General features: G+C 42.3%; 1 protein-coding gene across 1 annotated transcript in view; it reads left to right on the forward strand.

The window, feature by feature from the left end:
• G6PC (glucose-6-phosphatase, catalytic subunit) overlaps positions 1-2670 on the forward strand; it is a 7144-nt gene extending 4474 nt beyond the window's left edge. The window contains exons 4-5 of the mRNA XM_006901690.1: positions 245-360; positions 2159-2670. Coding sequence (XP_006901752.1) covers positions 245-360; positions 2159-2670 — 628 coding nt within the window. The remainder of the gene's footprint in view (positions 1-244; positions 361-2158) is intronic.
• The last annotated feature ends 11122 nt before the right edge of the window (positions 2671-13792 follow it).

Consider the following 13792-nt stretch of genomic DNA (forward strand, 5'->3'; position numbering starts at 1 on the left):
ATATATATATTGTATGAGGTGGTCTGGAACTAGACTTGCAATACCTGAGGGATGTCTGTACACAAGGCACAAGACTCCATCACTTTTAGCCACAGACTATCTTTGAGCTTTGGATCTGTGAGCTTTACCAAAAATTTTTCAGAAGGGAGTCTAAGGTAGCCTGGCTCCATATTCCTGTGAAGGCTGTTTTCTCTGCTGAAGTTCCTATATCTAGGTTCTGTGACGGTTGTGATTTCTGCTGCAGGTGTTTGAACGTCATTTTGTGGTTGGGATTCTGGGCCGTACAGCTGAACGTCTGTCTGTCACGAATCTACCTTGCGGCTCACTTTCCCCATCAAGTTGTGGCTGGAGTTTTATCAGGTATTCCCTGCTCCAACTCTTCTCCCCACCCTCCTGCTTCTCCCTAGGGGCAAAATCCCAGTATTCCAGTCATGGTTTTGGTCGTCTTTTTTTCACATAATCAATGCTGTTAGCTTTTCAGTAGATTGAAAGCCAAGGGACCACTATTTGAAACAATTCATTTTTTACAGATGTGGCCAAATTTGCATAAGTATATCCTCAAATATATAATGCATCTAATTAATTTACACAACTGAATTTAACTTGCAAATCTAAGCTTTCTACATCTTTTCCTTTTTTACTGATTTTCCACTGCAAGTAGCCTCCAATTTAGTTGTAAGGTTATCTACCAAAGTTAACAACATAATACAAACATCCTAGGTAAACTTTTGTCCCAGAAAATACATTCATTTGCAAACCTACAGTTGATCTCTTTATGAATTCAAAGTCTTGAATGTCAGTGTTTTCTTAGATACAGTAATTAGGGCAAAGAAATGACTTAAGTGTAAGAAACAGTTTCTCAATTTTGGGAGATGCCCAGAAATATATGACTTCAGGGGAATGATGGATTTGCTTTCCATGGAGATCAAGAAGCGTTCAAAGAAGAATGTTGAGACAAGGGAGAAAATAGTCTCGTGGAGTTCACAAAAATAATCCTGCATTTAGTCTTAGGTGTGAAGAAGCCTTAGCGGCCCAGTGACTAAACGGTTGACTGCTAACAGAAAAGTCTACAGTTCGAATTCACCATGAGAAAGAGATGACAATCTGCTTCTGTAAGGATTGTGGTTGTTGTTTTCATGTGCCATCAAGTTGGAAGCACAGCTGATCCTTCAGTGAGTTTTCAGAGGCTGTAAAATGCACAGGAGAAGATGGTCCATCTTTCTTCTGAGAAGCAAACTTGGAAATCCTATGGGATTTCTATGAGTCAGAATAGACTTCATGGCAATGGGTCTGGTTTGTAAGAAGAATCTGGAAGCCGTGTCAAGGAGCCCTGGCAGCACAGAACTGAATGTGTAGAGCTGCTAACTGATAAGTCAGCAGTTTGAATCCACCTACTGTACCACTGGGGGCGATATGTGTTGCCTCCTCTCATAAAGACTTACAGAAGGCCTCCTTGAGCTGCAATAGCTTATATAGCGCTGGGTATTTTTGAAAGTCACCTCGTGGGGAAGGTTGAAAGTTGAAATTAGTGACAGGAATGTCTATCATCAAACACGTGAGAGATGGACCAAAATGGGCCACTTATCATTAACTTCTGCAGAGAGAACTTAGGCCAATAAATGGCATGTAAGATGTGGCAGCAGATTTCAGCCCAGCATACGGAAGAACTATTAAACAACAAAATCCATTTAAAATTAAATGGGCTGCCCAACAGACATAAAGGGGGCTCTTGTGGTGGAGTCCATGGGGAGCTGTGCTCCCTGATGGATCCAATCCATTCGAGGCTGCTCAGGAAAATGATGTGTCATCTTCTCCTTCAAACCCCACTGAGAGCCAGCTCTAAGTTGGTTCTGACTCAAGGCAATGGGATGAGAAAATAGGCATCAACTGTTCACCCCTCGTGGTATTTAAGTAGATATAGGAGGACCTCCCACCCCTTCAGGAAATGCACAGGTGATGAGAAGACATGACCTTCTATCTTAGAGTTTAAGGTTGAGGACAGACTGAAGTCATACATGGGAATAAACCAGGTTACCTCTGACTTCATAATTGTAGTAATTCTATAATAGCAAGAAGAGTGAATGGCATGTCTTCTGTTACTGCAAACTCACTTCTAGCTGAAGGTCCAGAATGACACGTCATTCTTTTTTCCACACAGGCATCGCTGTTGCTGAAACCTTCCGCCACATCCAGAGCATCTACAATGCCAGTCTCAAGACATATTCTTTCATTACCTTCTTCCTGTTCAGCTTTGCCATTGGCTTTTACTTGCTGCTAAAGGCGCTGGATGTGGACCTCCTGTGGACTCTGGAGAAAGCCAAGAGATGGTGTGAAAGGCCCGAGTGGGTCCTCATTGACAGCACACCCTTTGCCAGTCTCTTCAGGAACATGGGCACCCTCTTTGGCCTGGGCCTGGCTGTCAACTCCAGCATGTACAAGGAGAGTTGCAAGGGCAAACACAGCAAGTGGCTCCCCTTCCGCCTCTGTTGCATCCTGGCCTCCCTGGTCTTCCTGCACCTCTTTGACTCTTTGAAGCCCCCCTCCCAAATTGAGATGATCTTCTACGCACTGTCCTTCTGCAAGAGTGCAGCGGTGCCGCTGGCATCTGCCAGTCTCATCCCTTACTGCCTCTCCAGGGTCTTTGGCCAGCCAGATAAGAAGTCTTTGTAAGGGATGCAGAGTCTTCAGTATTTACAGTCAGTGACTTGTGCCAGAGAATGAAGGGGTCTAAGATTCTCTGCCAGTACATTTGGAAGTCAGAGATGCTGGAGTCCACTCACGTGATCACCTTCCTGGAATTCTACTGGGAGACGTTTTGAGTTTGTGTGTGTGTGTGTATGTGTGTGTGTGTTTAAAAAAAAAGCTACTTGAGAGAGTTTTGACTGTTAAAAGTTGTGTCAGTTGCAGAGCTTTTCCAGAAGACTAATTTTTCTGTCAGATACACAAGACTTCCAGGTAGAACCAGTTCACGGCCCCAGAATAGAGGATTCCAATGGGGAATTTTATAGCTGTGCTCACCCTGACCAAAGAAAGGACAAGGAGTCATGGGATCGATAGGGAAAGAAGGCAGGATGAAGGGAAATTTTCAGTATTCTAAATATGAAAACTCTGTGCCAAACAATATTTAAATGGCTTTAATTATATTTGAATCTTTGGGGAAAGCACTATCAATAAGGTAGCATCAATTTAAAGTATAATGAGCAGGTGGGTAATAAGAATGACACTAATAATAGGTGGTCCTTTCTTACTTTCTTACTTTTATTATTCTGTGGTCATTGTGTTTATCTGGATTTTGGATGGCAGTCATGACCTAGATGCTGCTCTAGATTAGACCATTCAGGGACAATTTCTCTATCATATTTGATCTTCCTCCTCCGTCCAGCTCTGCTCCCCCCAGGATTTTTCACTGACTGCACGCTTGCCTGGCTGAACCATCAGATGTCCCGTGGGCAACTCAGTGGTGATGGTTGAGAGTGTGTGTGTGTGTGTGTGTGTGTGTGTGTGTGTGTGGTTGAAGTTCTGAAATCTTGACAAAGGGGCAAGCAGAGGGTCAAGATTCTTCTTTCCAGAAGGTCACTCCAATATTCTTTTTGATTCCTGGAAAGTATATATGACCCCCTTCTATCTTCCAAGCCAAACAAGAGCGTGTTCTTTGAGGAAAATCCAACTCTTTCTTACTTCTTCTCCAGTGTCACAAGATTTGCAAAAAAATAAGTCCTGGGGTGGGGGGTGGGGGTTAAAAATGCTAAAGTCTATTTATTTGAGAATTTCTGTTTTGCTACTAATTGTATTGTATGCCATCTTTTGCCATTTACACCAACCATCCTGGTCATGATATCTTTAAAAAGAAAAACATACATGTGCAGTATTTTATTAAAGCAACATTTTATTTAAAAAGAAGTCTTGCTGGTTACTATATTTTAGCTATAATTGTGTTCTGAAGGTTCTAGTTCAGGCTCTTTATCCATTTCCCTAAAAAACTAATCTGGTTTCTTTGTTCCTCCATTTGCAAAAGGAAAATGAATATTTTCTGTCTTGAGTTGACCAGAAGTCAAGATTAGGTAGCTTATAAGGTATCCACAGGAGTACACGTCCAGTTGATGAGTTGCTATTTGAAGACAGATAAGTGATATGATTAACAAACCAAGCAATCATGGCACATAAGTCATAGCAGCACAAAAGTGAGCAGACTCTAGAATCCTGTAACCCAGTGACAAGAAAGTTTTAGGGCATTAAAGAAAGTCTAAGCAAGGTAAGGCATAATACAAAGAGATGAATGAATACTCAATGAGAGTATTAATGGTCTCGCTAATGAATTATTCATTTCTTCCTAGATGCAGGGTTCCATCTCCAAAAGCATGTCTTATCAGCATAACCCGGAGCTCCTGATCTGCTAATTCATCCAATGAACTTTGGAATGTGTATATTTAGGGAACAGTGAGTCCTCCTACTAGATTTGAGTACTTCAGAGGGGGACTAGTCCTAAGGGACTGTACTGGTCCCATTAAAGAATAGGAAATGGTCTTGCCTTGTCTGAACCAAACACCATAGCTCAGGTATGACCCATCCTTTTCATGATTGTTTGTCCTTACAGCCCAAGTCTAAGTTCCTTGCAATAAGATTCTATTAGAATATAAATAGTGCCCCTGACTCCTACTAGTTTATGAGGTGGACAAAGACAAATAATAACGGAAAAAATTTATTAAGTGCTTGCTTCTCTACATTTGATTATGCAACAAACTCACAAATTCCCCACAACATGTTTGTAAGGTACTTGCTATGCTTTATTCTTTTCTATTCAAGATGAAGAGGCCCAATGGTGGAACTAGGCAGTCTGACTCCAGAGACCATGACCCTTCTCCGTGCCGTACCCTATGAATGCCAGCAAAATAGGCAGAGATATCAAACCATCCTACAGATACAGTCTTAATTTAGGCCAGGAAGGATTTTGTTTCTTTAGGCCAAAGGCCATTGTAAAACTCAGAGTTCGTAAGTTTGGCGAGTAGGTATTAGTTTCTAAATATGAAACTACTGTATCTCAAAAGTAATCTGACAAAATAATCATTAAAATAGGCATAATCACATCCATTTAACAGCAGTCTAAAGCAATGTTAGCTTTTGTTTTCTCTTGTTATTCTTTCTTGTAAAGGAAGAGTTTATAAGTCACACTCAGGCTATCTGGGTCGGACAGTAAGTAGCTCACCATTTCTAGAATGAGGACAGCAAGAGAAGATAGAATTACCACAAAGCACTTTTAGATCCACATACAATGATCGAAAACAGACACCATGGAAGATTGTTTAGATCCAAAACTCAATAAAGACTGATTTGCTGCCTTCCATTGGTGTGAGCAAAGTCTAGAAACCCACCATGGTGAAGGCTTGGTGTTTGGGATAAGCAAAAATGACCAGAAAAAGTGTCAGCCCCCAGTCAATTAGCAACTTCTAAGACAGTACATTCTGGTCACTAATCTGCTCCTCAAGTTATAGAAACATGTTGGTTTTAAAAAAAAAGCTAACTTCGCATCCGCAGGCTGAAAGCAACGTTAACAGTCAACGGGCAATTTAAACCAAAGCTCATGTCATATATTGTATGTTGGACTGTAATTCTCATGGATTGTTCTAGCAGTCTATAAGTTTTGGGACTGGAGGTGATAGACGTGATACTGCACACACACACACACACACACACACACACACACACATGATTGATAAAGTATCCAAAACCAAACTCACCACCATAAAGTTGATGCCGACTGTCACCCCCCATTGAGTTTCTCTTTTTTTCTCATTTTCTTAAATGAATTTTAATGAAAATTTACAGAGACTTTGGATTTCCATTCATTCATTGTTGCACTTTTCTCCCTGCCTACCCTCCCCCCTCAGTACACTCTTCTCTTTGAAAAGTAAAAGAAAAATTCTTTCATTGTTTTACAATCCCTCCCCCAGGTCCACTCCGCTATGCAATCTTTGTTCTAGACTCCTGTCATGACAATAACACCTAATCACATATCCCTTTTAAACAGTTTCCTCCCTCATTTGTTTCAATGCAGTATACATTATTGAACCCATCTTTCTCAGTCTCCCCCCAACCCTGAGGTCAGTACTGTTTTACAACAGTGGCACCATGCAGTATTTGTCCTTTTGTGACTGATATAGTTCACTCAGCATAATGTCTTCCAGGGTCACCCATTTTGGATAATATTGCAGGAGTTCCTTGTTTTTTAATGCAGCGTAGTATTCCATTGTGTGAATATACCAGAGCTTTTCTATCCATTCGTTTGTTGATGGGCACTTAGGTTGTTTCCAGCTTCTTGCTATTGCGAACAAAGCCACAATAAACATGGGTGTGCATTCCATTGAGTTTCTGAGAGTGTAAATCTTTACAAGAGAAGATAGTCTTTCTCAGTAAGAGCTACTCACAGACACATACCACTGGTAGGTCAGTTGGCAGCTCAACTCATATCATACTATGCCACCAGGGCTTCTTACACCATGCTTGGTAAAATAGAAGATCTGCAACAGAAGAAGAAACCTTTCAATGAAATGGACTTACATAATAAGCTAAAGCAATGAGCTCAAACATAGCAATAATAATTTGCAATAATAGTTTTAATAGAATACTGTAATAAACTGATGATCCCCCAAATTGATGCCAATTATTTAAAAAAAAGCACAACACCCTTATTGCAGTCAAGTCAGAGTCAATTCATAGTTGATATTCCAGCAGGCTAGCAGAGGCTATAAATTGCACAGATTTGGCTAGGCTATAACTGAAGAAGACCTGAAGTGCTTGCTGCAGAAAGTCAAGGATCGTACAATATGGATTGAAGCTCAACATCAAGAAGAAAAAGATTCTTACCACTGGGCCAACTGGCAGCACTATGATACATGGAGAAGAGATTGAGGTTGTTAACAATTACATCTTACTCGGCTTCACAGTCAACACTCTTGGCACCAGAAGTCAGGAAACCAAAAGATGAATTGCATTGGGAAAATCCGCTGTCAAGGACCTCTCCAGAGTGCTGAAAAGCAACGATGTCAGTCTAGAGTCTATGGTGTGCCTAATCCAGGCCATGTTCTTCACAATTACTTGCTATGTGTCAGAGAGCTGGACAATAACTAAGGATGATAGAAGAAGAATCAATACCCTTGAATTGTGGTGCTGGAGAAGAATCTTGAACATGGACTGCCAAGAAAACAAAATAGGTCTGTCTTGGAGAGGGTGAAACCAAGTTTCTCCTTGGAGGCTAGAAAGCTTAGTCTCACATACTTTGGGCACATGGTCAGGAGAGACCATTCTTTGGAGAAGGCCATCATGCTCAGAAGGGTGAAGGGACAGCACAGGAGAGGAAGACCCCGGATGAGATGGATTGATACAGTAATTGGGTCAATGGAGGTTAGTGTGTTGGAATTAGTGAGACTGGCTTAGGACAGGAAAGGGTTCAGAGTTGCTGTACATAGGGTCACTATGGGTTGCAGGTGACTAGATGGCACATAACAACAATAACAACAACATAATTCTCAGTAGTTTGACAGTAACAAGATACGCAATCATCTCCCAAAAGACATCTGATTATCTTCCTTTTGTGATGTATTAAAAATCTGACCCTTCATATAATTAATTGTTGTCTTCAAGATCTGAGCCATGTCCTATCTTGTGTCATCTTCCTAATTTCTGATATACTTGAGCCCATTGCAGCAGTCACTGAGTCAATCCATCTGGGTGAGGATCTTCCTTTCTTTTACTGACTCTCCACCTTTCTAAGCATGATGTTCCTCTCCAAGGAATAGCCTCTCCTAACAACATGTCCAAGGCATGCAGTCCAAACCCACCAGCTGCTCCACGGGAGAAGGATGGGCAATCTCCTCCCATGCAATTTACTCCCTCTGAAAACCTTCTGGAGGATCAGCTATGGGTCAGTTCCACCTTGACAGCAAACAACATGTCCAAAGTATGTGAAATGCAGCTTTGTCATCTTTGTGTTCAAGGATCGCTTTGGCTGTACTTTCTCCAAGACATGTCTGTCTGTTCTTCTGGTAGTCTAGGGGATATTCAAGACTCTTCTTCAACACCACAGCTCAAAAAGTCATCATTTTCCCCATTTCTTCTTTATTCACTGTCCAGTTTTCAGATGCATATCAAGTGATTAAAAAAACCATAGTCTGAATCAGATGCACCTTAATCCTCAAACTGACATCATTGCTCCTCAGTACTTTGGAGAGGTCCTTGACAGTGAGTTTCCCAGTGCAATATGTCTCTTAATCTCTTGACTGGTAGTACCAAGGGTATTGATTGTGGATGTAATGTTGTTGTTGTTGTTGTTATATGCCGTCGAGTCGCTTGCGACTCATAGCGACCCTATGTACAACAGCCCTAAACTCTGCTCTGTCCTGTGCCAATCGCACTGTCTCTGATACTCCCATCCCAATTATCCCAGTCACTGAATCAATCCACCTCATAGAGGGCCTTCCCCTCCTGCCCTGTCCCTCCACCCTCCCAAGCATGATGTCCTTCTCCAAGGACCGGTCTCTCCTCACAACATGTCCAAAGTATGTTAGACGGAGCCTCAGAATCCTTGCCTCCAAGGAGCCACCCGGTTTAAACCCTTTCCAGGACAAATCTGTTTGTTTTCCTAGCAGTCCATGGTATTCTCAATATTCTTCTCCAGCACCACAGCTCAAAGGCATCAATTCTCCTTCTATCCTCCTTGGTCATTGTCCAACTCTCTGATGCATAACAAGTGATTGCAAAGACCATGGCCTGTATCAGACACACTTTAGTCTCCAGAGAGACACCATTGCTCTTCAGTACTTTGGAGAGGTTCCTAATAGCAGACTTTCCCATGGCAATGCACCTTTTAATTTCCTGGCTGCTGGTGGGTGGATGTAATAAGAGGAAGTAATTGACAATTTCTCTCTCCACCTATCATGATTTTGCTTATTGGTTCAGTGGTGAGAATTTTTGTTTCCTTGATGTTGTAATCCATCTTGAAGGCTATGTAGTCTTTGATCTTATGCAACAAGTGCTTCAAGTCCCCTCACTTTCAGCAAGCAAGGTTGTGCCATCTGCATAATGTGGGTTGTTGATGAGTCTTCCTCCAATCTTGACGCCACATTTATTAGTTGACAGAAACATAGGTTATTTCTATTATTTGACTATTAGGAATATTACTGCTGTGAATATTGGTAGACAAGCCTGTTGGTGGATATGCTTTCATTTCCTTTGATTATATACCTAGGAATTAATTGCCTAGGTCACATGGTAATTCTATTTTTAACCATTCGGGAAACTGCTGGATTGTTTCCCAAAAGTTTGGTTTAAGGAAAAACCTTATGGTGTTTTGGGATTTTTTTTTTAATCTGTTTTCTTTTCCCAGGATCATACTTGATGTAATAAATACTTTGCCTGCTTCTTTGCCTTGGAAGAGTTTGAAAGCAAAATTAAGCAAATGATCCAGTTTTATGTGACGAAATATCAATGGCCCTTCCTACTTTTGTTAGCAATGGCTTTTGTTATTCTAGCGTGCATTCCAAGAGAATTTCATTTGAAGACATGTCTGGATATTGGAAATTCCAGCTCTAATCAATTAACTTGTTTGTAACCTGCCCAAATTTGCTGACTTGTTTTATGGAAACCATTAGGTTAGCTACTTAAATTATTCATACATATTGACTTCATGTTGCAGTAATCACTGAACTAGGACAAAAACCTCTATGGTTTATATGTGTAAATAATATAGGGCAGTGTCATTTGTATTCAAGAGTTTCGTGAGGGCCTTTTGAGAATGGAAAATATTCTGCTCAACTCGCCTCTCTGTTGATGTTGTCAAGGAAACAAATAGCAAGAAACAATATCAAGAAGTAGTCAACAAGTCCCATCAGAAAAGCAAGGGTCTTGTTAATCTGTATCAATTTAGTAAGGATCTAGTCCACTGGTGGGCAGCCTGAATGAAGCTCAAAATGGAAACACAAAAGAAATGATCAAAATGTTGTATACAAGTTGCTGTTTCCCAGGGAAAGGGAAGTGAAGGTCGTGCACAGTTTTATTTTTTCTGAAAGTTGCTCACTGTTCATCCTATTCAAACTTTTTTATTATTATTATTATTTCATAGATATGAAAATAAGTCCTTGAGAGGGGAAAAATGGTTGATCTGAGTCACACTGGTAACGTGTCCCCAGGTCCCCTGAGTCTTAGCAGAGAGCTTTGTCCTCTGCCAGTTTCCTGCACTTATTTGGGCTGCTGTGTCAACATGAAGTTGCTGAAACCCAAGGGAAAGACATGTGTAAACAGAGGAGCCAGGTTATTTGAACTTGAACGAGGGTTTGTTAAAGCTGCTACTAAATGTAACCCTGTTCTGAGGTGACCTGCTCCTAATTATGTCATGCTCTCCTTTCTTCCTTTGTTTTTGTAAATATCTCCAGGGCAAAAGTATAGTTACAAGAGGGAACAGCTTGGTGGTGTAATGGTTGGGTTGGATTTTTTCCCCTTGCTTTCCCCACCCCCCTGAGCATGAGACTAACTTTCCAGCCAGTAGACTTTCAATACTTTCTTTTGTGCCCTCATCTTACTTTCTTCTTTGCTCTTTTCGGTCCACAGTCATTGCCTTCAGCTCACCTCACTTCACCTCCAGGCATTTGAAGGCTGGTAGGACTTTTACTGCTTCATTGCAGAGCTAGGGATTCCAGTCCTTTATTATCTACACTCTTCTCTTTCCAGAGGCAGAAAGAATAAAAATAGCCTTTCTTCTCCTCTGTTGTTAATTGTCTGGGGACTACTTCCATCAGAATTTCATTTTTTCAGTCTCTTTCTCCAAGGCGAGGCTGTGGCTATGCTCCCACAGATCCTGACTTCAACCCTACACGATCCAGCTATGAGAAGACTTAAGTGAGTCTTCTGAGAGTTGTAATGGATTTGGTAGCTCAAGCAGCATCAATTCTCTTTAAGTTTTTTCTTTAAACTGCTAATATCCTTCTTAAAATTATAATTTTTTTCCCCCACATAGTGACTACAGTGGAAACTCTGGTGGCTTCGTGATAAGGAGTTGCACTGCCAACCCAAAGGCACATGGTTCGAATCCACCACCAGCTGCTCTGCAAGAGAAAGATGGGCAATCTCCTCTCATGCAATTTACTACCTCTGAAAACCCACTGAAGGGTCGGCTGTGAGTAGGTTCCAACTCGGCGGTGTATGACAACAAGAAGTGACTGCAATGGAATGCCATTAGTGTCTCTTCCTACAGACTGTCACTTAACCACCTAGAAACTCATGCCCAGCAAGAAGCTGTGCTGCAATCCCAAAGTCACGTGGTTCAAATCCACCAGATGCTCTGCTGAAAAAGGAGGACAATCTCCTCCTTTATCAGTTGGATCTGACTCAATGGCACACAAGGAAAAAAATGACCCAAACACACACACACACAGAGAGAGAGAGAGAGAGAGAGAGACTCCTGCCCAAAGCATTGACAGGGTTCCTTTGTTCCAGGTAACCTGGTGACGACCCTCACTCCTGGCTGGCCTTAGAGTCAATTCAGGAAAACAGAGCCCTGGCCATTGATCTGGTGTCCAGGCTTTGTCAGCAGGCTTACTAGTCACAGTGGTCACAAACCCTTCTCTCTAGAACTATGCTCTTTCTCACTTTCTGCTTAGAGCGCTCTGTACACCCACAAGATATGATTATAGAACCTTTCAAATGGCACCTGACCCCAAACATAATGATTGTTCTCCCACATGGGCTAATTCATTCCTTAAACAGGGGTAGGGTGGGGTGTGAGTGGCTGAAGTCAATCTGTTTTAAGAAAAATTAAAGGGAAGATTCTATTCTTTCGGCTTGCTAACCGGAAGTATTTCAACTTTCCTCCTAGTCAGAATTTTTTTTGGACACAACTGCGCTACTCGGTCCTTGTATGACTTCGGGGAGCTCTGGTGGCCTTGTCCGCAGGGAGCTGCTCTGTAACCCCAAGGTCTCTCTTCTTTGCAGTTGGGACCCACCAGTGGCTCCAAGGGAGAAGGATGTGCAGTCTTCTCCTGTGCAGGGTCAGCCAGGAGCTGCCTACTTCCAACAGCCTACGAATGAGGGTTGTTTATTCATTTGGGGTTCTGTTTGGTTGTCTTTGGAGGGTTTTTAGTCAGCTAACACATCAAGCTTAATACTCTCATTAGGTAAAGACTATCTGGGGGAGTCAGTTTGAGGAGAGCTATTGTTAGGTCCTCCAACTTACAAGCAATAGAAAGAATTCCTGCCCCATCCCATGCCATCCTCCAAACCTCTGCTGTGCCCATTGTAAGCCATGGTAGAAGTCACCTCATCAATCCATATTGTTGAAGCTCCTCCTCTTCCTCCTCTGGCCATCTCCTTCTCCAAGCACGCTGCCCTTCTCCAGAGACTGGCCTTTCCTGACAATATAACCAAGAGATGTGAGATGAAGTGCAGCAGCTCCAGAGAGGAAAACTGGTGGCCTGCTCCAATAAATTCCAGACTAGACAACACTATGGGGCAATTCTACTCTATCAGAGTGGGTTAGTCTGAGTCAAAATGAACTCAATGGTGTCTAACAGCAACAAAGTACTGGAGAAGTGTTTGGAGAGGATTGGGAAGAATCTGGAATAGAAATAGGTTGTCCCAGAAATTTTCTTTTTGGTTGAGCCCACTGCGAGACTGAGGGCAGAAGACATGAGGTTTGAGTTTTCTCAGCAGATAGGGAAAAGTGTTGTGTCATTGTTTGGAAAAACAACAAAACCCTATCGATTGCCATAGATTTGAGTCCAGCTCATAGCCACCCTAAAGGACAAAGCAGAACTGCCCCAAAGAATTTTCAAGGCTGCGTATCTTTATGGAAGCCAATTGCCCCATCTTTCTCCTATGGTGAGTTTGAAGCATTGACTTTGGGGTGAGCAGCTGTATACTTTAAGCAGAACCATCAGAGGACATTCGCCATTGTTTAAGCACCGTTTTTGCCACACAAACTAACTGGTAAGCCAGTGATTCTCAACTCGGAGCAATTTTACTTCCCCCAAGCCAGGGGACATGTGGACATGTTTGACTGTCACAACTGAGTAGCGGCCAGTTGCTACCAGAACCTCGAGGGCACTGGCCAGGGATGCTGTTAAACATCCTCCCGAGACCAGGACAGTACCCCACAGGAAAGAAAGATCTGTCAGCAGTGTTGTGACTGTAAAACCACCCAGTAAGTCAGTGAGACAGGGAGTCCATCACTGTCTACTCGAGATAATTTTCCTCCGGGGACTGGTTTTCAACTCAGCACCAGAACACTGTTTTTGTAAATTATCTTTCCAGTTCTGTCTTAAGTGAGAGATTCATTGCTCTTAGTTCTAAAATAAGGAGGCACTGGGGTTCAGTAGTAGCAGTGTTGCCTTCCATAGGGGAGACCTGGGTTCAATTCCCAGGTTCAGGACACCTCATTCACAGTTCCCAAAGATCTCCAAGAGGCGGTTTATATATTGTTAGGATGCTGAACAGATTTCAGCAGAACTTCCAGACTCAAGAGTAGGAAGAAAGGCCTCGCACACTGCTTCCAACGGTCAGTCTATGGGTCCCGATCACAGCAGTCTGGCCCCATCCAGCCGCCAACGACTTATGAAGATTGTTTTAGATCATGTAGCATTTCACTCCATTGTGCCTGAGGGTGCCCCAAGAGGCCTTAGTGAGGATAGCATACAACAACAACAACACTACAACAAATTCACAAATCTTTCTTTCCATCCATGTCTCCTAGTTAAAACAACTGGAGTCACTTCATCTAAGTTCAGACAATTAAACTCACTGTGGGCTC

Source organism: Elephantulus edwardii, unplaced genomic scaffold, assembly GCF_000299155.1.
Source record: "Elephantulus edwardii isolate Elephantulus edwardi_28Jun2011 unplaced genomic scaffold, EleEdw1.0 scaffold00340, whole genome shotgun sequence".
Classification (NCBI taxonomy): Eukaryota; Metazoa; Chordata; class Mammalia; order Macroscelidea; family Macroscelididae; genus Elephantulus; species Elephantulus edwardii.